Source organism: Salvia hispanica, chromosome 5 (genome assembly GCF_029641045.1).
Source record: "Salvia hispanica isolate PSC_SH4W2 chromosome 5, Shi_PSC_v1, whole genome shotgun sequence".
Taxonomy (NCBI): domain Eukaryota; kingdom Viridiplantae; phylum Streptophyta; class Magnoliopsida; order Lamiales; family Lamiaceae; genus Salvia; species Salvia hispanica.
Genome location: NC_142696.1, coordinates 10814365 through 10840777, shown reverse-complemented (window position 1 = coordinate 10840777; position 26413 = coordinate 10814365). Strand labels below are relative to the sequence as shown.

Below are 26413 nucleotides of genomic sequence, written 5' to 3'. Positions count from 1 at the left end.
TAATGTGTAGGTAGAAGTATAGAGGAAACAAAAAGACAATATCTAATAGCATTAAAGATGCAGGCTTTAGCAAGAACTATAAAACACAGTTTCAAGAAAATTTCAATTCGGTGGCTACCGTGAATGTGCAATTATGCTACGAAATTGATGTAAAAGAGTATACCTTTAGCACGAAAGAATAAACTGAGATTGCAGGAAAAAAAATTGGATTCACAGGCTGCTCGGTTTCCTCTCAACTATGACAAGAAAAATATGGTGTCATGGATTCCATATCCAAAGCTTTGTATAAAATGAATTAAAGTGGAAGATTTTACCTTTGTTGCAAAGGAAGAAAAACTGCACTGAAATTTTGAAACGGCGGATGATTGAATGATATTGTGGGAAGGATATATGTATGGACTTAATGGGTATTTGGTTGGTGATTTTAAGGGAGAATGGAGATATGGGGAAATCGTGTGGGAGAAGTTAGGGAGATATTTGACCAATTAGTTGACTGTAGATTTGGAATAAATAATTGATTTTTGGGCTTCTTAAAATTGGTCCATACTAAAAGAAATAAAATGACTATAACAAGATAGATAAAAAGTGATAGGCCTAAACATTGAGTTTCTTTCTCTTTTATCTTGTCAGCGAAGAAAATTAATTAAATTCATAGTATTTCGTTTTTAGTACTTTGGTGTTATTCCAACTACTCGCGAAAGTAACTTCTAATTTCTCTACGACATAATCCACAGCATTCCTCGAGATTCCAACAACGCGATTCAAAATATTTGCCGATCCTTTGATGAAACATACCCATTGATTGTCGAAACAAAACAAGGACGATAAAAAAATTACCCCAAAAAGAAAGGAAAAAGGCGGGCGTTACAATCTACCCAACTTAACAAAAATTTCGTCCCGAAATTTGCAAAAATAAAATTAAACGGTTCCTAGTACTCTTCATCTTATCTTCCAAATTCTCAAGCGTACTCCTAGTAGCCACAATGTTACTGTTGGTCTAGGGTTGGAGTTGGGTCTCCTCTCGGCGCAGCTTGAATTGCTTGCAGTTGTGGGCGTGGTCCGTGGTCGTTTTGTCTTGCACCCTCTCCGACATTCTTACTTGGGCAATCTCTAGAGAAATGGCCACTTCCACCACAGTTGTAGCATCCATCAAACTTGAGTCTACACTCTCCACAGTGGTATCTAGAGCATATAGTGCATGGAGGAATCCTTGGTCGGAAATTACCCCTCTGGTTGGGAGCGGTCTGGATATGTTGTTGCCTTTTATTTTCATATGGAATCTGATCACCATCCCATTTCCTTTTGTCTCTGAAATTATATTGTTGCTGCGGTGGTGGTGATGTAGTTTTCGCGACCGTACTATCCTTGGGCAGCTCCTCTTCCACGTCTAAGGCGCAACTCAAAACCTCCGAGTATGTAATTCCTCTACGGCTAGCCACAGCTGCTCTTATATCGTGTCCGAGCCCAGCACGAAATTTTTCCGCCATCTCCGCATCTGTGTCTACTAACTCAGGCGCATATCGGGTCAATTCGCAAAGGGCCCGGTCGTACTCTGTCACAGTCATGCGTCCTTGCTTGAGAGTATGAAATTCCTCTACTTTTGCTCGCTTATAACTCATGGGGACGTACTTATTGTTCAACTCCTCCTTGAATCCCTCCCATGTCAGCGCTTCACGGCGTGCAGGGTCCATGGTCCTTAGCTTGGTATCCCACCAAAAATCGGCGGGCCCAGTTAGTTGAAATTTCACACAAGCAAGTCGTTCCTTATCGGTGCTCTCCATAAACTCGAATATACGCTCGAGAGCGCGTATCCAAGTCTCTACCATTGATGGCTCTCCCATCCATCAAACTGTGGGGGTTTTTGGCTCGTGAAAGTCTCGATGTATCGTTTTGGCTGAGGCGGGGGTGGGGGTGGCGGTGGCGGTGGCGGTGGAGGTGTATGCCCAACAGACTCCTCGGACTGTTCTCCCTCATTGCGCCTTGGTTGTCTACCACGTCTTGGTGGCATTCCCGTTCGTTCTGTTTCTCGGAAAAGCGAGAGCGAAGTCGTCAACTTACAACTAAGATCGATATTTTTCATATACAAAGTTTATATGTTTCGTCCCTCCACATCCGTAAACCATCAATCAAAAACATCATTAATATCTCACACACTAAAACATGCATAAACTACCTTTAACACTCCTCCATAGTATAACATTATCATAGTTTGCACCTCATAACAAAAATATCATCACCCTTCCATAGCTCAATTTTCCAAAAGAAAGAGTTAAAATTTATTTTCCTTGAAACTGAATTTTTTTTTAATAGTTCCTAAACACAACATTTTCCATTGATCAATGTTTTTCATAAAAGATAAGTCCCGTTGCATAGCATATATATTTTTTATCACCATTGATTTTCAACTTCTCGAAAAAAAACAAAACAATTTTTTTTTTTTTACAACCATAGCTCCTCCATCCCATTGTAAAACATACTTTGTTTTCATAACCATAGTTTCTCATCACCCTTTCACCAAAACTCTTTCATAAAAATTTCTCATAAAAACATTACCTCTTTCTCGGTTGAGCGTGGTGAAGCGAGATGTTGAGCCTTCAATACACCATTATTATTTTATTTTATTCATTTATTTATTTACTTTTTTAGTCTAGCGAAACAAGTCTAGACTAAGACTGAAAAAGACTCTCGGGTCCAGAGCGGAAAGAAAAATTGCTCTGATACCAATTTGTCACGCCCGCATTTTCTAAGGATAGAAAACACAGTGAATCGCGACTAGGGGTTGGTTAAAGAAGCGGGGAAGAAAGGGGGAAACAACAAAACTCGACCATAGCTCAACATAAATGGAATAGCTCGAATAAAATCAGAGTATCAATTCAACAATCAACAACTCGAAACGAATATTATCTCAACAATACTTGGAATAAAAGAAACAACATTCAGCGGAAGCATTCGAGAGAAGAATAATATTATGTATGAAGACATAATATATTCGAGATCTTTTATTTGTTATCTTTTTCACTTTTATGCTCAACACCCACCGCGCTCGTCACAGCTCAACTTGCACATTTTTCAAAAGAAATGCAGGGCTGAGAACTTGATGCACTCAGTGGACTCATGCCGAAAATATTTTTATAAAAAGTATTTATCATGCCACCATTGAGTGCCCTCGGGGTTTAACTTTAAAAATACCGAGACACTAAAATCATTCCATTGTAAAATTCGACTGCAGTCATTTTCCCATAGATGTCTACCATATTTGATCCATCGATGACAAGGAATGTGGCCACATTCCAAGTCACTAGACCGGCCGACCCAAAAGACGGCTCATGATCCCCATTGGTGTACACTATCCTGAGTAGGGACTCGCTCCCTAGTCAGACCCGAATTCGATTATCCATAGATGGCAAAAGCCACAACAGATAGGTTCCATAGATAAAACAAAACACGGCATGACAAATATTTATTTTCACATAAAAATATACTTAGGGCATTGCCCTTATTTAAAAAGAAAGCCCACCTCGTTCTCTTAAATCCTCAATCACTTTCTGTTCACCGCAACATCGTGCAACAGTTCACCCTTTTTAAAATAACATGATATGCTAAAATCAGACTTTGCCAAATATTACTTAAAGAAATGCATGCATCCTATGTGTGTGCTCAAAATTATTCTTCGCTAAAACCGATTCATCAATTAAACACAGAAGTCCACAATATACTAAATCTCTCGGTCATCACTAGAAAAATATAGGCCAAAAACATAAATTTCCAACACATAAGTTCCAGAGGTTAATATAATTTAGACCAACCCAAAATTAATCGGTCACTCCCATTTAACAAAACTAAAGAATAAAAGAAAATCTGTAACTTAATATACTCCCAACATCACACGTTAATACTCTCCCTTCCCAACACCGTTATTAAACTAAAGAAAAGAAACAGAATTAGTACATAAAAATACATACTCCCACCTACAGGTATGTATACAAAAGGAAAGAACAAAATCAAATAATAAACCAAATATACATACTCCCTGCCGTCAACTACTATAAATAAAATATAAATATACTCCGTCGCCAAAACAAGTCTACTCCCATATGCACCCTACTGTCTCAACATTCTAATCTCTCCCTTCCGTCTCAAATTCTCACGCCCTCCCTCTGCATAATTCAAATTGACAGCAAGAACACCCAGCAACAAACTCTCCCTCAACTCTCGTCTCTATCTCCGTTCACCACTGCCGAGTCGCCCCACCTTCACCGCCGTTGTCCGCCGCCATTCCAAACGGCCAGCACTCCGTCTGGCAGCGCTGCTGTCTCTGTCGGCCCATTCTCGCAGGTAAGATTTCTCTACCCTCCCCCCCCCCCCCCCCCCTTACTTCTCTATCTATTCGATTCTAAATATTAATGTGTAGGTAGAAGTATAGAGGAAACAAAAAGACAATATCTAATAGCATTAAAGATGGAGGCTTTAGCAAGAACTATAAAACACAGTTTCAAGAAAATTTCAATTCGGTGGGCTACCGTGAATGTGCAATTATGCTACGAAATTGATGTAAAAGAGTATACCTTTAGCACGAAAGAATAAATTGAGATTGCAGGAAAAATATATTGGATTCACAGGCTGCTCGGTTTCCTCTCAACTGTGACAAGAAAAATATGGTGTCATGGATTCCATATCCAAAGCTTTGTATAAAATGAATTGAAGTGGAAGATTTTACCTTTGTTGCAAAGGAAGAAAAACTGCACTGAAATTTTGAAACGGCGGATGATTGAATGATATTGTGGGAAGGATATATGTATGGACTTAATGGGTATTTGGTTGGAGATTTTTAAGGGAGAATGGAGATATGGGGAAATCGTGTGGGAGAAGTTAGGGAGATATTTGACCAATTAGTTGACTGTAGATTTGGAATAAATAATTGATTTTTGGGCTTCTTAAAATTGGTCCCAACTAAAAGAAATAAATTGACTATAACAAGATAGATAAAAAGGGATAGGCCTAAACATTGAGTTTCTTTCTCTTTTATCTTGTCAGCGAAGAAAATTAATTAAATTCATAGTATTTCGTTTTTAGTACTTTGGTGTTATTCCAAGTACTCGCGAAAGTAACTTCTAATTTCTCTACGAGATAATCCACAACATTCCTCGAGATTCCAACAACACAATTCAAAACATTTGCCGATCCTTCGATAAAACATACCCATTGATTGTTGAAACAAAACAAGGACGATGAAAAAAAATTACCCTAAAAAGAAAGGAAAAAGGCGGGCGTTACATCCCCCCTCTCCCTTCACAAGTGTCTGCCCCAAATACGGGCTGTGAAGTGAAAAATGGGAATGGCTAGTATGACAGACACACATTTATAACAAACACATACTATATATAAAAACTTCTCACACTTAGACTATGCAATAGGCTAAGTGGGAGAGTTTTAGATATAAACATAGATTTAACAAAACATGACAGAATATTACAAAACATGATATATAAACATATAAACTCCTCACACTTAGACTGCGCAGTAGGCTAAGTGTGAGTTAACATGCATATAACAGAACACAAAAACATAAACATAACACATGCATCAAAGTAGTAAACCTTTTACTTCTCACACTTAGAATATTAGATAGGCTAAGTGTTATGAATGAGGTTTGCACACATGACTACACATATACATTTATCTAAACAATAAAAGTAATTAAAACTAAAAATTGAGAATTAAAAAGAAAACTAACTGGTCAGTAGGGGGGGAGGGTCGTTCAGACATTCCTCCTGCTCCTCCTTAGCGCAGGAGTCTATGCAGGTGGTTCCTTGGGTTCCTCTTCAGTGGATTCCGGTTGGTTATCTTCTGCCTCCTCTGGTTCAACACCTTCTTCTTCCTCAGGTTCGGTGGGTTCATCGTTCTGGCCTCCATGGCCACTTGTTCCAGCTCCTGTGCTTTCCTTTGCTCTCGTTAATTCTTTAAGTACATTCTCCATCAGGATTGTCAGCCTTGCCATCTCTGCCCGTGATTGTCTGTTCTCCTCTGCCAGTTCGGTTACTGCCATCTCCAGACTTTCTTGCCTCAGTCTTTGCGCTTGTTCGTTTTGCCCAGCTTGCCCCTCTTGCCCCCGTTGTGCCCTTCCACCAGGGGCTTCTCCCATCGGGTAGAACTGAGGGACTCCTTCTCGGTAGTATAAAACTTTTGTGCGGACGAAGAAGGGTATATCGAACAGGCCAGGAGAGTCGACCATGTACATTGGAGATAGGTCGTCTGCCTCTGTTATGATGATGTTGTTGCGCACGAAAGCTCCTAGTATGTTGCAGAGGGACAAGTTCCTAGCTGGGTGGGTAGCTATCAGGTGGCATTGGTAGGCTGTCCAGAATCCCAAATGCAGCCTCCTCCCGCGAGTAGCGCACCACACCATGTACAATTCGGTCATAGAAGTTCTGGCAGCTGAATTACTCTGTCCCAGTAAGTTGTAGCCTAAGTAGAGTTGCACCAGTCTGAGCATGGAATTGTTGAAGTGGGTGGATCTGGATGTGGTGGAGGCTAACTGACTAGGATCGGGGTGGGTTAGCTCCTCCCAGGCTTCTTGGGGTTCAAAGTCTACATGTCGCCTTGGTATCCCCCTTTCTCGGCTTCTCCATTCTGGTCCTATAGCCTCCTCTAAGCTACACATCCCCAATCTCACAATCAACTCGATTAGACTCATGGACAACTCTCCACCGAATATTCTGAAGGAAATTGACACTTCATCTAGGTCTGTTGTGGCTTGGAACCTAAACGTAGTGAAGAATTCCTTGGCTAATCTTACTAATATCTCCGAGTCTCTATTCTCTAACAGCCACTCAAAACCCAATGCTTCCATACTGGCTAGGAAAGAATCATGCACAGATAACTCATCCAGAGAGGGTATGTGGAGTACCTTTCCGCATTTGACTTGCTTGCTGCTATCTTCCTTGTCGTCAAATGCGCCTTGAAGCTTCTTGGTGTTGTAGTGCTTCATGTCCTCCATAAGCTCATCAGTGAGCTCTACCCGCCACCTTCGGTACACAATCCTCTCTACCGGCGGGTGGACTAGTTCTTGGTGATTATCGGGGAGCTGCCGCTCATGGTATTCCTCCCATTCTAGAGAGATATCACTCTCTGATTCTGACTCTTCGCTGGAAGTGTAGTCACTGTCACTCAACTTCCTTCTCTCTTCTTTCTCTCTGATCACTATGCCGGTATTGGTTGTGCGCTGTTTCTTGACGACTTGCTTCTTCCTGATAGGGGCTTTCCCCTTTCTCTTCCTTTCCTTGTTGTATATGTCTTCCTTTTCATTTGTCGTCGCTTCTTCGTCGGCTTGTGTTGAAATGTCCTCCTGGGCAGTATGCTCGGTTACCATGCGGGTACTAGTATCACTTCCTATCGCCTCCTCCCGACCTACTGACTCCGATGTGAGGTCCAGACCCCCAGCCACCTTGTCAGCCTCTTCCTCCTGGTCAGTCGGCATTGATGAAACTGTCCCTTTTGCCATTTGTCCTTCTGGCTAGTTGTCGAGGACTTCTCCCCAGGTTTTGTAGGAGTAGTCTTCTCGTCTTCACTAGAGATCTCCTCTGCATCTGCTGCCGTGTTTGCTCCTGCCTTGTTGGACTTCCACTTTCCTAAGCATCTCTGTGACACTCTTTTGGGCTTTTGCCATTCTGCTTTGGGGTCGTTTTTCAACACTAGCTTCATCTTGACTGCTTTGGTTTAGACACGATTGGGGCTTCCGTTTTTTGCTCCTTCATTTCGGCCTCTCCTTCTGTTTCCTTCTTTTCCTCTGACTGGTGTGTCTCTGGTTCCTGCCTCTCCTCTTCAGTTTTTTTAGCTTCCTCGGTTTGTCCTTCTCTCATTTCCTCCACTGGCTGGTGGACTACCCCCTCTGACTCATCTGCTCCCATGGCTGTTTCCTCTCTTCCTCCTGCCTGGGATGCGAGGTTTAGTACCTCAGCCACCCCTTCAGGGTTTACCACTATCCTATCTCCCCCGCCTAAAACCGATTGGAACTCATCATCCGTCATTAGCCCTTGCTTCTTGGCCATTTCATTCAGATCTATCTCCTCCCTCTCTGCTTCTTCGGCTCTGGTTTCAGTGGCTGTTGTCTCCTCTGCTTTATCCTTCTCGTCTTCTCTTACCTTCTCTTCCCTCTCCCTTTCCTCTGTTTCTCCCCAGTTGGGATCTTGATAGGCGGAAAGTGGGCTAACGTCGAGTGACTCTGTTTGTTGGTGTTTGGGAGAAAGGTTAGAGGGTTCTGACTGTGCAGTTGTTGTTGGGGAGGTCTTTTCGGATGTGGGGTTTGAGGTATTTGGGGTGGTGATGGGTGGGTTCACGGTGGTCGCAGTTGGGGTAGGGCTTGGTATCGCCGGCATTCCTCCGGTCAGGCTAAATCCGGCCAGGGTCGCTGTCCAATCTTTGTTCGGGTCTTGTTGCCTTAGATACGCCGCCTGTGCGTCTAAAGGAACCATCGCCAGAATTTTTGTGGCGTCGGTGTTGGCTGTGATCGTTGTGGACTCGGCGGTCGCGATTCCGCTGTCGCTCGGACTTCTGGGGGGTTGTCGCCGGTGGTAGATGCCGGGTTGCTGGTTGCTTTTTTCTTTGCCATGGGTTGTATCAGTGGCGGTTCTCTGTTTCCGGTAGTGATTCACGGTGGTTTTTCAGAGTGGGGTGGTGGTTGTCGAGGGCGGTTGTTTTGGGTGAGAGAATGCAGGTAAGGGTTTGTAAAGTGAAGGGGAGTAGGCGGTGGGGTATTTTATAGTAGGGTGGGCAGTTGAGGGTTTTGACCGGTTGCAGACGGTTACCAGGTCGCGATGCTTCGGGTGGGAGACGGTTGTGCGTTCTTGCAGCTGATTGGACGTCCCCTGTCACGTCTCTGCTCCACGCGCCCTCCCAGTCACTGCACTCGCCTGCAAAGCTGCACCACGCACCAAAATTCAAATTTCACTCTATACCTCCCTCTCAATTAGCTAAAAATAGAATTAAAGCAATAAAAGGACTCTTAAATACAATTCAGAGTTTTACCTAAATGGTATCCTCGTGGTCAGTACGGACTCCAAATTAATATTTAAGATCGGAAAATCTTTTTGGTATTTTTAATATTTTCCTACTTAACTCAAGTTAAATTACTAAATATTCACAATATTTACGTCATCACTAAAGGTATTTGAAATTCTACCTGGTCAATAAGCACAAATTATATAAAGTTGGCCAGGTGGAACTCCAAACCCCTTTTCTACTGGCCATTAGACGCTATTAAAGTGTAGTGGCATTTCTTCCACCACACACATTTCTTCATTTTCCCTATATATTTTCAACCACTGCCCATTTACGACAAAAGGTTCAGAGTTAGGGATACTCCCTGAAATCTCGACCGCTCCATTAGCACGTAGTGCAGTGATAATGTAAGGTCCTGCCCATTTTGACTTGAGTTTATCAGGCATTAGCTTCAGTCTCGACTGCAAGAGTAGTACTTTCTGACCAACTTGGAGATCCTTGATTCTCAGATTTTTGTCGTGCCACATCTTCGTTTTCTCCTTGTACCACATGTCTGAGTCAAATGACTCCAATCTGAGTTCTTCCAGCTCATGTAGCTGCAACTTCCTTTCCTCCTCACAGGCTTTAGCATCCATGTTAACTTGTTGAACTGCCCAGTACGCTCGGTGCTCAATTCCCACTGGCAAGTGGCACATCTTGCCAAAAACGATGCGGTATGGGGACATCCCTATAGGCATTTTGTAGGCTGTCCGATACGCCCACAGAGCATCTTCCAACCTTGTGCTCCAATATTTTCTGGAGGGGTTGACTGTCTTCTCCAAGATGCTTTTTATCTCTCCGTTTGAGATCTTCGCTTGCCCATTGGCTTGAGGGTGGTAAGGACTAGATAGGCGGTGATGAACCCCGTACTTCTTCATCAAGGCTTCGACCGTTCGGTTGCAGAACTGAGTCCCTTGATCGGATATGATTGCCCTTGATATCCCAAATCGGCTGAATATATGACTCTTGAGGAACTTGGTGACTTCTTTGGATTCACAAGGGCTCATGGCTTTGGCTTCTATCCACTTTGATACATAGTCGACTGCCACCAAGATGTAGGAATTCCCATAAGATGAGGGAAAAGGACCCATGAAGTCCATGCCCCAGATGTCGAACACTTCACAAACAATCATTGGAACTTGTGGCATTTCATCCCTTGCGGAGATCCCACCGGTCAGTTGGAAACGGTCACAACCCTTGCAGAACTCGTATGCATCTCTGTTCAGAGTCGGCTAGAAGAATCCGCTATCCAACACCTTTCTTGCAGTTTTCCTTGGTCCGAAATGTCCTCCACATGCCAAGGAGTGACAGTGTGTTAGAGCAACTCCAAGGGAAGAAGGTAAATGAAAAGGGTATATCATGCTTATACCTTCCCAAAAAGTGCAATATACCTTTCTAAAAAGCAATCAACTCCAAGGATAAAAGGTATATAGAAAGGTATATCATTTAAAAAAAATAAAATAATAGTACAAGATGCATTAAAAAATATAAAGTGTAATACCTTCTCAAATACCTACCCCCTTGGAGAATGATTTTTTATGAAAAAAAGGTAAATATGGTGGTTATATGATTTTACCTCTCCATTGATGGAGAGGTAAAGATACCTCTTCAAAATGGGAAAAGATATAATACCTTCTCAAATACCTCTCCCCTCGGAGAATGATTTTTCATGAATAAAAGGTAAATATGGTAGTTATATGACCCCTTCATTTACCTCTCCCCTTGGAGATGCTCTTAGTACATCCCGTTGCTCCCAGTCAGGAATACATCTCCTTATTACTTGGTCGGCTCCTGCCTTCCACAAGTATGAGTCATCCCAGAAATAATACTTTGCTTCATTCTTGATTTTCATCCTCTGAGCATTTGTCACGTTTGGCACCATTGGTAGCCCTCCTGTCACTAGGTAGTTGGCCAAGTCTGCATACCAGGGTTCCTATCCTACTTTTTCCTTGCCCTTGGTTGTTGCGTCCTGCCCAGTAAGCCTCATTACTTCTTCCTAATCGATCTTCCTTGCGGAGAAAATCACCTCACACAATGCTCTTCCGAGAATCAATCTCGCACATCCTCACTGTTCCCTTCTTGCACTATTCTGCTCAAATGGTCCGCTACTTTGTTCTCAACCCCCTTCTTGTCTTCTTGCACCCATCTGATCAGTCGGGGTTTTGAATCTTTCTTCGCGATGAGATACTTAATGGCCGCATGGTCAGTATAGAGGGTGACTCTGGATCCTAATAGGTACTGCCTGAACTTCTCGAACGAATAAACAACGGCCAACATCTCTTTCTCGGTGGTGTCATAGTTCCGTTGGGCTTGATTCAAGGTCTTAGATGCATAGAATATCACGTAACTCTTCCCATCGACCTTCTGACCGAGTACGGACCCCACGGCATAGTCACTAGCATCGCACATCACCTCAAAGGGGTGATCCCAGTTAGGAGCTCGAATGATCGGTGCAGAAATCAACTTTTCCTTGAGAAGGTTAAAGGCAGCCTTGCAATGCTCATCGAAAACGAACTCCATCTCATTCTGGAGGAATCTAGTAAGAGGTTGGGCGATCTTGGCGAAATCTTTGATAAATCTTCGATAAAATCCAGCATGCCCCAGAAAACCTCTTATTCCCTTCTGATCAGCAGGGAAGGGTAGTTTGGATATGACATCCACCTTGGCTTGATCCACCTGGATCCCTCTTTCTGACACCACGTGTCCTAAGAAGATTCCTTTTGTAACCATAAAATGGCATTTTTCAAAATTCAAAAGCAGATTCTTCGCTTGGCACCTTTCCAGCACGAGATCCAAATGTTGCAAGCATGAGTCAAAAGAGTCTCCGTAGACCGTGAAATCATCCATGAAGATCTCTACACAATCTTCAATCAAATCCGAGAATATGCTCATCATACATCGTTGGAAAGTACCTGGGGTGTTGCATAGGCCGAAGGGCATACGCCTATACGCATAGGTTCCAAATGGACAGGTGAACGTGGTCTTATCCTGGTCCTCGGGATTCCCGTAAATTTAAAAATAGCCACTGTACCCATCCAAAAAACAGAAGTACTTCCTCCCAGCCAGTCGCTCCAGCATTTAATCGATGTATGGCAGGGGAAAATGGTCCTTCCTGGTTGCAGTGTTCAGCTTGCGGTAATCTATACACATTCGCCATCCAGTGACCAGTCTGGTGGGCACTAGCTCATTCCTCTCATTCTTGACCACCTGGATCCCTAATTTCTTGGGGACCATATGGATCGGATTGACCCATTCACTATCGGGTACTGAGTATATAATGCCCAATGAGAGCAACTTCAAGATCTCCTTCAGTATCTCTTCCCGCATGTTTGGGTTCACCTTCCTTTGTGAATCTCTATGTGCCTTGGCTCCCTCCTCCAGCCTAATGTGGTGCATGCAGACATCCGGGCTTATCCCCACCAGGACCGTAAGGCTCCATCCAATAGCCTTCTTGTTTTTGCTCAACACGGTTAGTAGCCTTGCCTCTTGTTCTTCAGCCAACCCGCTATTGATGATTACAGGGAATGAGTCTTCCTCCCCGAGGTAGGCATACTTAAGATTCGCTAGCAACTTCTTCAACTCCACTTGTGGGGGTAGTGTGTCTGTAGGCAGAGGGTTCTTTTCAGAATCCCCCTCTTGATCATGTTCACCATCTGATTTCTCCTCCATACTGTCGGTAGTAAAGCCCCTGCGGATCCCGCTAGTTCCGACTTCTGACAGAATTCCGTAATTGCTCCTTCGATCTCCTCGTCAGTTAACCCTCGGCTACTGATCAGATCACACCATGCAGCTGCCTCCACATCAACCTGTGCATACACATCCAAGCCTTGGAGTTTTTCCTGCAATAATTCGGTCTCAAGAAATTCTTGGACTAGGGGGTCAACAACATCAACATAGCATAGATTTCCAGAATCTATTGGGTTTTTCATGGCTTGTTTGATGTCAAAAACAAATTTCTCACCATTAAAATCAATGCAGATTGTCCCCTCAGCCATATCTACAATTGTCTTAGCCATTCTTAAAAATGGTCTTCCTAACAATATCTCTGATACGCTCGGATTTTGCACTATTTTAAGGCCATTATTTGGTCCGTTTTTAATGTCAAAGTCACTCTACACGTCCATTATTTGCATATTTTGTCTATTTTGGTATTTTGACGTGTTTTGTGAGAAATGTGCATAATTGAGCCGAAAAAGGGAGCCAAAACGCCAAGTTTGGAAATCTGGAGTCAGACGTCGACCGGCGACCGCCGGCGCCCGGCGGGCAGATCAATGCAGCGGTCCGTCTCGAAAAAATGTGCTTGGAAGAGAAGTCTCGTCCGGCGACCGCCGGAAGACGTGCGGCGGTCCGCCGCCGAGGGAACAGACTCTCTGGAATCCAACGCGGCGACCGCTGGCCAAGGTGCGGCGGCCCGCCGGAGAAAGGCGGCGAATTCGAGAAGCCCTAGATTTGCGCCCAGATTTACCATATTTTGGAGATCTTTTCCTTTTACAACAAGGAGTGGCTTTCCCCTATAAATAAGACCTCAAGCTTCATCAAAAAGAGAGAACTTCTACTTGCAAAATACTTCATAGAGATCAAGACCTAGAGTACTTCATTGGTGCAAGGAGTTGGAGAAGGATTTCAAGAACATCAAGAACGACAAGGATTCAACCTACGGGTTTTATTTGCTTTAGTTTTATGTTCAAATTTTCTTCCCTTCAATCTATGTTTTTAGCTTATTCAATTATGTGTAACTAAACTCATAGGATTCTAGGGATGTGTTAGTAACAACTTTGGTTATACAAATTCCTTTTTCTATTTAATATCCGTTTTGTTTTTACTTTGTTTCTTCCCTAAGTAGTTTTGATGCTGCATGATTTAGTGACACAATCATGTATGATTTAATATAACTTGCTTCATAACTGTGACAGAGTTCTAGCGAGTTAGATTCACTTAGTAGACACTACATTTAGCTTCCCTTAAAACGGCACTGTTAATTGAGAGTGAGGACTTTTCAAGGGTCTTAGGAGCTTTTTGGAGTTACGTGTTAGGATTGACAACCCTAATCTTGTAATCAACATTTGTATCGCATGAGCATAAGCTAGGTGACTCGTCCTTTCAAAGTATAAATTGTGTTAGGGTTTGTAGTTGGAATTTTGTATAACCATAACTGTGAACACACATCCCTGAGATTCCCTTATCAATATCGTCTTTCTCCGTGTTTTATTCGCTTTTAGTTGGTCTATGCTTTCCATTGTTTTTAGTTTTTCAAAAGTTTTCAAAACCCAATTGTTTTTCCAGATAGTATTTGAGTCTTAGTAGAGGATAGACACTTTGTGTTCTATCTCCAAGTGACTTCTTTTATAGGGAGGCTTGCCCTTGCTTTTAGGGTAGACTTCCTTCTCGATTTGACTTTTCTGCCCTTGTTAATGATCATCCCAGCTATCCTTCTTCTCTATCTCGAGTCTTTTCTCTGGTATGCATCCTGGTCAGTAATGCACCCTTCTAGCGCTCTTTTCACTTGCGTCGCCTGAATCGTCTCCTACTGGCTTGGATCCCTTAATCCTGCACACTTGAGCAACCGTTTTGCAGATAATACATGCATTTCACGACATACTGACCAGTAACCAAGGCTTAGAATACGACTTATCACTCAACAACTAAAAGAATCAATCTTCAACAATATCAAAAGATAAATGGAACAAAGTTCAGCGGAAGCATTCGAGAGAAGAATAATGTCATGCATGAAGACACAACATATTCAGAACATTTGACAATCATTTCCTTTACTTTTATGCCCAACATCCTCCGCACTCGTCACAACTCAACCTGCACATAGCGAAAACACATGCATGGCTGAGTACTTTGATGCACTCAGTGAACTTATGCCGAAAATATTTTCATAAAATAAAATCATGTCCATCTTTGAGTGTAGTCGGGTTTTACTTTTAAAAAAGATGCCGAGAAACACTAAAATTCTTTCAACTTTAAAATGGTGATCGGCCGATCTACTATCATCATCATCAATCGTCACATACCAAATCTGAACTATCTTGTGAAACGAGAATGTGGCCACAAACTCGATCACTGGACCGGCCGACCCAAAAGACGGCTCGCGATCCCTATCTGTGTACACTAGCCTGAGTAAGGGCTCACCCCCTAGTCAGACCCGAATTCATTAACTATCAAAGTCTAGAGGGAATCAAACCCAGTAGATAATCAGATTGACAACTCCATCAAAAACCAAAATATGGCAAGACATAACGCATTTGCAAAGTAGATACACCATTTGGCAAAATAATTCAAAATATTTCAAAAGAAAGCCCACCTCAACAAGTTAATATTTTCCTTAATCAAACGCCTAGGTCCAGCCTTAACTTGTGTGCGGACAAGCTTTTTGAAAAAAACAATTAAAATACACATAAATCTCGAGAAAATAAACATTTAGAATGCATGCATCCAATGGTTCAATTATTCTCGCTCTTCTTTAGGAATTCCGTTGGATGTTGAAATTATAATTAAATCGCTTGATTTAACTAATTCTCGTTCTTTCCTTGGGCTTCATTAACTTTGATAAGTCGTGTCTTCGCATCTCGTGTAATCCCTTCATTTTCCTTGGAGAGCATGCCGGAATTTATTTAAAACTAGTATTACCCACGTGCGATGCACGACCCATTTTCTTTTGTTTAAACTTATTTTATACTGTAAAATGATTTTATAAATTCATAAAAATATCATTGTATGAAATCTGAAATCATAAATATATAAAATAAAAACAATTATTAAAAAATATAAAATCAAACAAAGAAAAAAAAAAGCACATATACCGAATGAGAAACAATATTATCATTTCAAGTTCTAAACTCATATAACCAAATAAGTTTATAAACTAAAAATTCCACACAAATCACATATCATTTAAATCACTTTTAGATCTATTCTATAAAAAATCAATCACGAACACATGTCAATAAAAATAATGTATAAATATATATTAGAAGACAGTCAAATCGATCAAAATCATCAACAAAAATACAGCAAAATAGCATGGAATATACAACCTATATGGGCCGTGTTCATGCACGGCCATAGCAAAGAGGGCCACCCCGTCTGCTACAAAGTACGAAATTATTTGCTCTTTATCTAGCATCTCTAGTACTCAAAACTGTATTTGGGAGTACGGCCGAAGAGTATAAATTGTTACCCTCCAATCTTAAACTCCTGCATCATTATAAAACATGAAACATACGTATTTAAGAGTTAGAAAACCAATAGGTTTTGTTTTCAAGTCTTGCTTTTCTTCGGCTATATGTTGTTGTGCAACATCACCACTAACTATACCATCACCACTAACTATACCACTAATCCATGGAAATTAAATAACTAATTACTTAATCACACGTTTTATATATTTTTAGATCAATTAATATCTATTTTAAATGATCATTTCCCTAAATACCCTTAAATTTCCTCTTATTTTCCTAAACACCCCCAAAACTCCCCCTTTATGCGTAAATGTATTAAATCTGTTCTTTCCTATCAACGAACTAATAATAAAACTGTTTCCCCGAAATTAAATTGGGTCAAAGACATTTTATAAACCCTCATTCCAATTTTATAAACCATCAATCCAATCCTATGTAAATTAGTGAATCAATTCGACTTAATAAAAACGTGGCCCAACTAAACAAAATATTTGGTCAAAACACTCTCAATTAAAAGAAAGAATGTAAACAAAAAGAGAAGTAAAAATACTCCCCAACCCGTCGTCACTCGTCACTCCTAAATCAACAAAATTTCAAAATCAAATTTAGGGCTTAAATCCAAAATCGATTTCGCTTCCTCCTCAAACCTCTCTCTCGCTGCAAAATTGTATCCAAAACAACTGAATTCCGCCGTCGAGAACAGTTAATGGATAGTGCAAGAAAGACTGCGTGCCCGGAAAATGAAGATGTGGCGGCGTATTTGATGAACAAGCGGCACGAATTGGCGCAGAGTTCCAAGGGGATTTCCGACAATATGGACATGACGCTTTCAAAGGCCCATTCAAACATCTGTAACCACCAAAACCCAATTAGAAACCTCAAAGACTTGGCGCAGATTAAGTGAGTGAAAATGCTACTGGAATTACAACTTTTGTCGGTATGGTTGATTAGTTATTTTATTCGTAATCTTTTGTTGTTACTACTTGGATGTTAACTTATCCTAAGCATGAGTTTTTATTATGCTGTGTTCACATCGAGGTAAGCTTAGCCTACACTGTTAAGCCCTTTGCATTTGCATAACGACATGGCTTGTACCCTTGTACGCACCTGTGAGCATATAGAAATGGGATGTGATTATTGCGGTTGTATCGCATGCTTCATTGCAGGGGCGTGGGTAAGTGGATTTTGAAGCAGATGCAGGGTTTTTTTCATGCGGATGGTGATCCTTCTGAGATTGAAGACTTGACGAAAAAGGGTATCTTTTCTTGTATGAAAGCAAACTAGCTATAAAGCCGGATTTTTTAAGTTGTTAACATACATGATTCTTGTACATGGCTCTGTAATTAACTAGTGTGGCTATAGGAAATAAAAATAAGGGACCAAAGCGTTATGTGCCACAAAAGAATTCTGTTGCTTATGCTCTACTAATTTCACTTTTCAGGTAAACAGTTAGAATCTGTCTTTTGCATATTATTTTCTGTCATCGTAACTAGAATTTCAATGATGAAGCATTACTTCTTTTTTATTTTGGTTTAGGGGAACAGAAAATGGAAATGAATTTATGCACAAAAAGGAACTCATCGATGCTGCTGAAACAAGTGGATTATCTCGTGTACCAATTGCGTATGTTTTCAGTAAGCACTAGATTTCGTATTTTGGCTATGCTGTTCAAGATTGATCAAGTCTCTCCTTTCTTTCTTCTGGTTTAGGCCAGAAAAGGCAAAGGAAAAAGCTGGACATTTTGGGAGCTCGCCGAGGGACTGGTACACTGGATGGAACTGTATGAAAACACTGATAAGTAGAGGCCTTGTTGTGAAGTCCAGTTGCCCAGCTAAGTATGTTTTCTTGAGCCAGCATTTCAGTTCATTCATTTCTTCTACTGGATTTGTTAGTTGTACAACATTTACTTCTCCATGCTATTGAAGTTAGTTTCCCATGTTTATTAACAATTTTTAAAAAATCAAATATTTGTGTTGCCCACTTGAAAATCAGTTTATGTTGCACTTATTATCTTTCTGAAGTCTGAACAATAGAAATAGCGTGTTAGAACGAATAAGACTATAAGACACATACGCAGAATTATATATCTTACCTAATGGACTTCTTTTGAAACAAATTACTTGTCAACTGAAATTTCCAATTTTGGAAATTTATTGTTAAATCAAGACTTATAACATCAGCTCCATATGAAATGTGCGTCTAACTGCTGATGTCGTGGGCTTTTGATGATTATAAATGCAGGTATATGTTGACAGAAGAAGGAAAAGAAGTAGCACATGAATGCCTATTGAGATCTGGTATGGTTGGTCCTAATAAGAAATTTGATGGTCTGGAAAGATGTCCAGATTTGGTCCAAAGAGACAAAGTGTCTGTTGTTGATTTGCATGAAGACTTGCCAGATGTAGAGTGTGTGAAAAAGAAGGCAAAGATATCTGTAGATATTCCACCTGATTATCTTGAGAAGGTATTCTGATTTCTTTATAATGTTACAAGTTTGTGTAGCTTCTGCTGCTCTATAGGATTACACTGTTTTGGTGCTTGTTTTTCTGTCTTTCCTTATTTATTGGAATTGAGTCAGATGTTCCTTCATGTCACTAAGTGAATATGTCAATTGTCATTGGTTTGAGCTACTAATGTAATGATATCTAGCTGATTCATTTTGATTGATGCCTACTTTTGTGTTCTTAAATTCTTGCACCAATAAGTTCTAAGTTCTACAAGGCTTATATTACTTTCATCAATATTTTAATTTTTATAGTTTATACCTTCAATTAAGTTTTTTCTTTTATTTAATTAATTTATGTTTTGGTAGTTTTAGCTATAAATATTGGGTTTTGTGAATAGCACAAATTTTACTTGTTTTTTCTGAAGTTAAAAAACATCTCAGGGAACAGACATATCATCACTTGATTTCCTTCAAGAAGATGATATTGATAGTATAAGTTTCATCTCGAAATCAAGAACGGACGGCCATTATGCATCATCATCTTTGTTCCAACTTAGAGATGGTAGCAATCTCTCTCCCCCAGCTATATGTCTATTTATCTATCCAGCAGAAGATGGTAATAATAGCCTGAAGTTGCCATCATTTGTTGGCAGGTAGAGCAGGGACAAATTCAGGTGATATGCAAAGACATGCAAATGATGTTCCTAGCAATAAAAGTTCGTTGCTTCATACTTTTGGACGGAGTTCTTGTACTTTGAAACCGTGCTCATCCAATGTAAGTCTGATTTCAGATTGCCTATGGTATGGTGGCTATCAAATTGGCTATAATTGTTTGGGGCAGTGAGGTACAGATTCATTTAAACAGGAAAGAGTTATCTTGTTTATTAGAAAGAAGAAGGGTTTATAAAGTAGAATCGACAAGAAGAGTTGAAAGTAGCAAAGACAAAAAGAAATACTGAAAGTCATGAAGTACAAAAACAACTGTGCTTGAACATGGTATTATTTTCCTTACCTTTTTGGCCCAACCTCCACCAATTAAAAACACTCATATGCTTCAGATAAGATGTTTCGGTTTAATTAGTCAGTATGGGAAAAGTATGTGCAACTGCCACACATTAAGGAATTTCAGAAAAAAACAAAATGGTACTATATATAAGGTTAAATTTCACAAGTTTATCTGATTTTTGTTTCAATATTATGATATACCCCATCTTGTAAGAATTTAGTATATGGAGATATCCTTGTTATATATTGTTAGTCATCATATAAATATAAAACTAACCGACTAGATTGTATAGATCAAATAGACCCATTTAACCAAACTAAGGACTTGTGTTATCTATGGTAAGAAAATCATGGGTGTCTGAATCTTTCCTTCAACTACGTGTCCACAGAATGTTCAGGAAAATGTTACTAGCCAGCCTGGCTTCCAAGGATCAGAAGCTAATCCCATTGCTTTGGCAACACCGCCTTTGGCATTTGGAGAGAAGTTTGGGGATGTTTATGAAGTAGTTCTGCTATTAGACAACCGGGAGCAATTTGCTATGCAAGGGTGAGTGAGTTCTGCCATAAAATTCTGTTTATAAGCCTTTTTTTTTTCTGGATTTGTCTGCTCAACTCAATTTAAGCATATGTGATGGATTCCTTAACACATGTAGGAATATTCAATTGTAGCGGTTAATGATGCCGATTGTTCGAAACCTGTTTTGGGTATATAATCTTAGCCCTTGACAGAGGACAAGTAAATCAAAGATATGCAGAACAAGAGTGACTCTCACTAGGCTATTATTAGTATTTTGAAGTTGTCTATCACAATAAAGAAATGTGTAGTATCTTTCTTGAAACCTCGAAAGGGTTTAATGCATCATTATATTATCTTACCAAAGTTACTAACTATGAGTATGTGACTGTTGATAGTTGGTACTTGATACATCCATGGACATTACTTTTCAATTTGTGCAAGGACTTTATGTTATGGACAATCTTCTGTATGTTTTTAATGTATAACCATTCTTTATTTAGCTTTACAATAAGAATGAGAGCCTTATAGGGAATGGGTTAGGCGCTCAGCCTGCATGTTTCTTTGCAAATCGTTTTTGAATCCTCTTTCATAAAAAGTCCTACTGGACCAACTGTCCTATTCTACCTTATAATCCTTTGTTGGTTTTGGGTAAGTGTCTCACATTTGATGTATATTACACAGCCATTTCCAACATGCTCCCCAAATTGCCATTTTTGTACTCCATAATAACTTTTTAAGTTTAAAACATCTAAGCCATGTTTTATTGCATGCTCATCTCCTCTTGATTTGTGGCACAAAGTGCTCCTCTCCTTTAGATGAACTGTGCCTGTGGGATAGTGTTAGGTTGGACAGCCATGATTTCATGGCTTGCTTTAGTGTTTCATCCCTTCTGGCAAGACTTTTGATATTGAACATAAGTATTGGTAGTCATCACATCACTCTGTTGCTTCAGTTATAGAATGGTATTTACTATGGTCTGAAAACGTTTGTAGTTTCTTCTCGTGAATTTTTACAGTACCATGATCTCATTCACGTTATTTGCAGATCACGTTCAAGAAAAATTATTGAGAACATATGCTCTCTGTTTCAAATTCAGATAGAGGTTAGCACAATTTGTCGTTATTTTTGTCCCCAATTAGACTCTATTATCTTCTAAAAACAGGACCATTTTTTGTGCAACTGCCACCTTACTTGAGGTGGTTCATTTATTGCTAGTGTGCTGTTGGTCTTGCACTGTAGGCCGATATGTCTGCACATAATTATTGTAAATGATGAGACTCAGATATGATGTTTACAGGTTAGAAGGCTGCCTGTGGGTGATGGAATTTGGATAGCTCGTCATAAGTATCTTGGAAGTGAATTCGTACTTGATTTTATTGTTGAGAGGAAGAAGGTTGATGATTTGCGTCAGTCAATAAGGGACAATAGGTATCGAGATCAGAAAATGCGGCTTGTGGTAATGTTTTCTTTGCAAATCCCAAGTGTTATGTACTCTTGATTGTGTTGTGTGGCAACATAACTGGATCTATTTTTTTTTATTCAATATTTTAAGTAATATATTTAATCACATTATCTGAGTGTGACTACATTATTTCCATAATAAAATCTTGGAAACTGTAGTCAGCTATTTTCTAATATTTAATAGCACCCTTGAATGTATAAGAGCAGGTATCCATCAAAGTGGATGAGGGTACAGATGAAAATATTTACATAAAGAAGTATGAAGTAATTGTTGGCTAATTAGTTAGTTGGATATCCGTTGCACAAAGAATGGCTCTTATTATCCACCTCATGCCCTGCCATTTTTCTTCGTTATCTTTTCTGATTTTTCCGGTGTACTTCAACTTCCATAGCTATCAGTTGGGTGAAATCTTTGGTTTTTGAATTGACTTTTTTTATACATTGATAATAATTGGAAGTTCTTTTCTTCCCCTGCTTTGAAGAGATCAGACCACATGTTTTATATATCTTATCCTTTTTCATGTATCAATTCAAATATCCTTGAAGCGATGTGGGCTTAAGAAGATGATATATCTGGTGGAAGGTGATCCAAATTCCTCAGAGGCAGCTGAAAGCATCAAAACGGCGTAAGCAATACTGCCTACTCTCTTGTTTTATGATGTTATTTTATTAACCTTTTGGTTAGCCTGGATAGCTTTTAACAGTACTTAACTTCATGCACGATGCAGTATCAATATTATGTTATGTAGGTAGCAAATGAATTTTATAGCACATTCTGATTCCTACTATAATTTTGTTGTATGGGCTACTAAGTCTATTTTTCAGGTTTTCCTAAAGTACATATTCTGGTTACAGCTTTTTTAGGACTTAAAACATTTGTTAATGCAGTTGCTTCACGACTGAGATCTTGGAGGGTTTTGATGTGCAACGAACTAATGGACTAGCTGATACATTGAAAAAGTATGGTAATCTTACTCAATCAATCAACCAATACTACAGATCTCTAGATACCATGCAACAGTGCATTGGTGGATGCCCTCCTTTTGATGAATTTATCAAAAGGTGTGAAGACTTGGGTAAAATGACAGTTAGTGATGTATTTGGTATCCAGCTCATGCAGGTATGGCTCATATTCCAGATGCTCAATCGACATAATTGTTCACTATTCCCAGCATGTCTACATGTAATTGTTTACTTATAGCATTTCCCTTTAATAATATCTGATAGTGATGGTTGATAGTAGAACCACATTGACTTCCTTTCTTCTACTTAGTTATTGTTGAAAACTGCATTGTTGCTAATAAGATAATTGCTGTTTTAGTTATTTTAACGGTTTATTCCATGCTACACAAGGAGTACAACTGGATCTTTAAATTTCCACCACTTACCCTGTTACCCAAGAGTATTGGTGGAATCCATGGTTGATTTTCTAACTGCAGTTGTACTCCTAGGAGCAGAGCATCATCTACCGAACCTTTTTTGACTTTGTGATGCAAGAGGATACAAACTTGATCTAAAATTGAAGTGCAAGAAAAGAGTTTGTTGTTGTCATTAGTTGATAAATTTTGAATAATTATTAATGCAGGTTTCCCAGGTAACAGAGGAAATAGCTCTTGCTGTTTTAGATATGTACCCAACATTGTTGTCCCTTGCTTCTGCGTATTCTCTTCTGGTAAGTTCTCTTGTTACTTTTAGTATTAACATATTATTGCATCTTAGTCAATACTGGAGTTTTTATAATGTTAACTTTTTTGACAAATTTAGAACACATTAATGTTGCTGTCACTTTCTAGTTCATTAATGGAAGCAAATATAGTTTTCTTTAGTATTGCTGATTGCTGACTACTGATTAATACCTTTTCACTCTTTCATTGGTACTAGTCTCTCCATTATGCAGTTACTGGAAGAACTGTTTATTGAGATCTAGTGTTTTAGGAAAGAACGTGTAACTATTGTCGATTAGCGTGAAGTAATTTCACTGTAATTAATCCTGGATGACAACCTTATGTTTTATGTGTCAACCTTATTGGCTTATTCACAAATCATAAGTTTTGGGAGAATCCGGGAACAAATAATTTGATGTTAGCGCAAGGTTAGTTTATAGGAGTATAACACAAGTAGTTGAGATGTAAATCTCTCAACGTAGCTCTATCCTCCCTAGACAGAAAGGAGAAACAACATAGAATTCTGTATTCAGGTGGCATTGAAAAGAGTAGAGCATCATCATATTATTGAACTGCAGATGATGTACATTACTGATGCTGTGGTCAAATTATGTTTTGGTTAGCAGAAGAGTTTTGATATTCTGAAATTCAAATGCCTTAAAGTAAGATCCAAACCCTTCATTCGCCCCACACTTCATCTGTCAGGTTTTGCATAAGATGATAAATTCATGTCAACTTCAGAATCCCTATTGATTGGGAATCTGGTTTCACTTCATTGCTTTCAACAGTCGGCTTCTTATTGCGTTCTTTCCTAGTATAAATAAATGTTATCCAATTATCGAGAGATAAGTGAGGGAGATTGCATAACGAATTTAATAGGAATGTGTATGGGTTAACTTTAGTAACTCAAATTAGAAGTTGAGGGAATGTTAATGAATATCCAATGTTATTACTGTGATTTATACATTTGAGTTTGGCTCAACCTTACATTCAACTAGCAAGCATGCCTTTCTTTTCAGTAGTGTTTTTTTTTTTTTTTCAAATTTCGGTATCATATTTATAGGAGGGTGATGCTATTGCACAAGAGGAAATGCTCAAAAGGCAGAGCAACAACTTGATCAGTGGGCCCGCCAGCAAAAATATATTCCAATTAATTTGGGGTGGTTAAAGTACTAATGTATTAATATATGGGATTTGTCAAGGTTGTAAAGTTGCAAGAGAAAAGGATGCCTTGCAAATGTTTCGTCTATATCCTCCGCAGTGGTTTTGATTCGTTTGCTGGTAAAATTTATGTACTCTCTCCGTTCCCTCGTAGTTGAGGCGAAACTTTTTGTCAGGGAGTTTAAGAAAGGAATTTTGAGTGTGTTAAATGAATAGATAAGAAAGTAAGAAAGATAAAAAATTAGTGAAAATAAAGTAAAAAATGATAAAGAAGAGAGAGTAAAGTAAGAAGATAAAAAAGTTAACTCTCTTTGCCCACCAAAAATGTCACACTCATGGGACGACATGGGATTTTAGGAGGTTTTGTTTTGTGTGTAGAATGGAGAGAGAGAATATAATTTTTATATTGATGTGAGAAATTTTTTCAAAAAAGAAAATATGACATCTTTTATGGGACAAACTAAAAAGTAAAGCGTGACATTTATTATGGGACGGAGGAAGTACTATATATGAAAATGATTCAATTATGAGGGAATTTTTTAAAATGGAAAAATAATTCAACTATGTGGGAATAGAGGAAGTACTACTATATCTTTTCCCTTAAATGCCTGTGTGATTTTACTTTCAAGTATTTCTCCCTTATGGATTAAATGTCCATTTCGATTCTAACATAAGTTTTAAAAAATTGTAAATTAAATGGATGAAAAAAAGTGGTTTATTTATCAAATAGTTGGTGATTTATTTAAAATGTAAATTAGTTTAATTGATGAATTAACCAGAAAATACTTGTTTTAGAGTAAGTTAAAATAAATTCATGTTCTCATCACTATAAAGTAATTTTCGACTAAAACACATAGGTTGTTCTTCGCATAATACTATTTGAGGTGTCACTAAAAATAAAATACATTGGTTCCTCTCTACACATGGTTGTTCTTCGCATAATACTCTTTGAGGTGTCACTAAAATTGCAAACTCTTATAAATTGAAAATTGCATATCTCACAAAATTTATTACATTTCATTTTATTTTTACTATTTTTAGTAGTAAATCCTATATAAATAACTAATTTAGTTTCACTCACATTTTATTATAAAACTAATACTTTCCCCTTCGTCCCAAAGAAGATGACTCTCTCCTTGAGTGTCATGAAATTTTATTGATGGAGACGCACCCAAGCTGTTCTACAAGGACAACACGATAGATCCCTTGATCATTCAAAATGTGCTAATTACAAGAGCTAGAGCTAAGAAGATAAATGAGTCCATAATGCTTTTAGTTGCTGTAATAAAAGTCCAAGTCAAAGATCAACCAACATTAGGTCATATGGTTTTTCAAGTTGATGGACAGCCCAATGCATGAAGTTTGGAATCACTATATATCACATTTTGGGAGGCCCAAGTTGAAGATAAAATGATGCATTTTCTTGCATAATGGAGCAGCCAAAATGAAGAGTCATTTTAAGTTACATTTTGTGTTAAAAAGGTGATTTTAGATGTCTCAAAGTCACACCAATAGTTTAGGAGTTACTTTTGAGTTATTATGAACTAGTTTTACCACCCGTACTATGCACGGGCCAATTGATTTTCAAAAAATAAGAAAATATATTTATTATGAATTAAACGAAATTAAAATATATATAAACATAATGAAAAAATTATTGAAAAACATGTATATAAACTTCGATGGTAGACCTTGTATTGATAAGATTATAATGATTTAAAGAAAATACTTCTACTTCTACATGTATCAATCTACCAATATACTGTAATAAAAGGAAATGAGGGAAAGAAAGAGAAATATTTTGTGTGCATAGGATATACACATAACATAAATAAAATTGTTTGAAAAAATAAACTGTTTCACACATATTCTCAATAAAATAGTAACAAACATCTCTCTGATATCCCAATAATCTACAGATTGAAAAATGGATTAA

General features: G+C 39.0%; 2 protein-coding genes and 1 pseudogene across 9 annotated transcripts; 1 reads left to right on the top strand and 2 right to left on the bottom strand.

Annotated features, from left to right (window-relative positions):
- Window positions 1-986: 986 nt before the first annotated feature.
- Window positions 987-2008, bottom strand: LOC125189881 (uncharacterized; annotated as a pseudogene).
- Window positions 2009-6417: 4409 nt separating this feature from the next.
- On the bottom strand, window positions 6418-7501 carry LOC148926272 (uncharacterized). Its single transcript, XM_089059058.1, has 2 exons — window positions 6537-7501; window positions 6418-6445 (listed from the first exon to the last, which is right to left on the bottom strand). The coding sequence occupies exons 1-2, from the start codon at window positions 7499-7501 to the stop codon at window positions 6418-6420; spliced, it is 993 nt and encodes a 330-aa protein (XP_088915184.1).
- Window positions 7502-16767: 9266 nt separating this feature from the next.
- On the top strand, window positions 16768-24588 carry MUS81 (Restriction endonuclease, type II-like superfamily protein). Of its 8 annotated transcripts, XM_089057855.1 has the most exons (16): window positions 16768-17123; window positions 17390-17478; window positions 17586-17664; window positions 17760-17846; window positions 17933-18058; window positions 18465-18520; window positions 18623-18687; window positions 19111-19231; window positions 19323-19444; window positions 20064-20221; window positions 21236-21293; window positions 21489-21647; window positions 22199-22278; window positions 22541-22835; window positions 23238-23324; window positions 24380-24588. In XM_089057855.1, exons 1-16 carry the CDS (start codon window positions 16930-16932, stop codon window positions 24482-24484), a joined length of 1881 nt encoding a protein of 626 aa, XP_088913981.1. In that variant the 5' UTR covers window positions 16768-16929; the 3' UTR covers window positions 24485-24588. The 8 variants fall into 8 exon arrangements, with proteins under 8 accessions (XP_088913981.1, XP_047941321.1, XP_047941324.1 ...); XM_048085364.2 differs by having other exon boundaries at window positions 16769-17123; window positions 18465-18687; XM_048085367.2 differs by lacking the exon at window positions 24380-24588 and adding an exon at window positions 23534-23673 and having other exon boundaries at window positions 16769-17123; window positions 18465-18687.
- The last annotated feature ends 1825 nt before the right edge of the window (window positions 24589-26413 follow it).

Bases quoted from the DNA above. Each gene is read 5' to 3' on its own strand.
- LOC148926272 (XM_089059058.1), bottom strand. From the start codon at position 7,501: ATGGCAAAAGGGACAGTTTCATCAATGCCGACTGACCAGGAGGAAGAG. The intron at 6,446-6,536 runs GTTAGCCTCCAC...TTACTGGGACAG, and splicing joins ACCCACCCCGATCCTAGTCA to AGTAATTCAGCTGCCAGAAC.
- MUS81 (XM_048085364.2), top strand. From the start codon at position 16,930: ATGGATAGTGCAAGAAAGACTGCGTGCCCGGAAAATGAAGATGTGGCG. The intron at 17,124-17,389 runs GTGAGTGAAAAT...GCTTCATTGCAG, and splicing joins AAAGACTTGGCGCAGATTAA to GGGCGTGGGTAAGTGGATTT. The intron at 18,688-19,110 runs GTATTCTGATTT...AAAACATCTCAG, and splicing joins CACCTGATTATCTTGAGAAG to GGAACAGACATATCATCACT.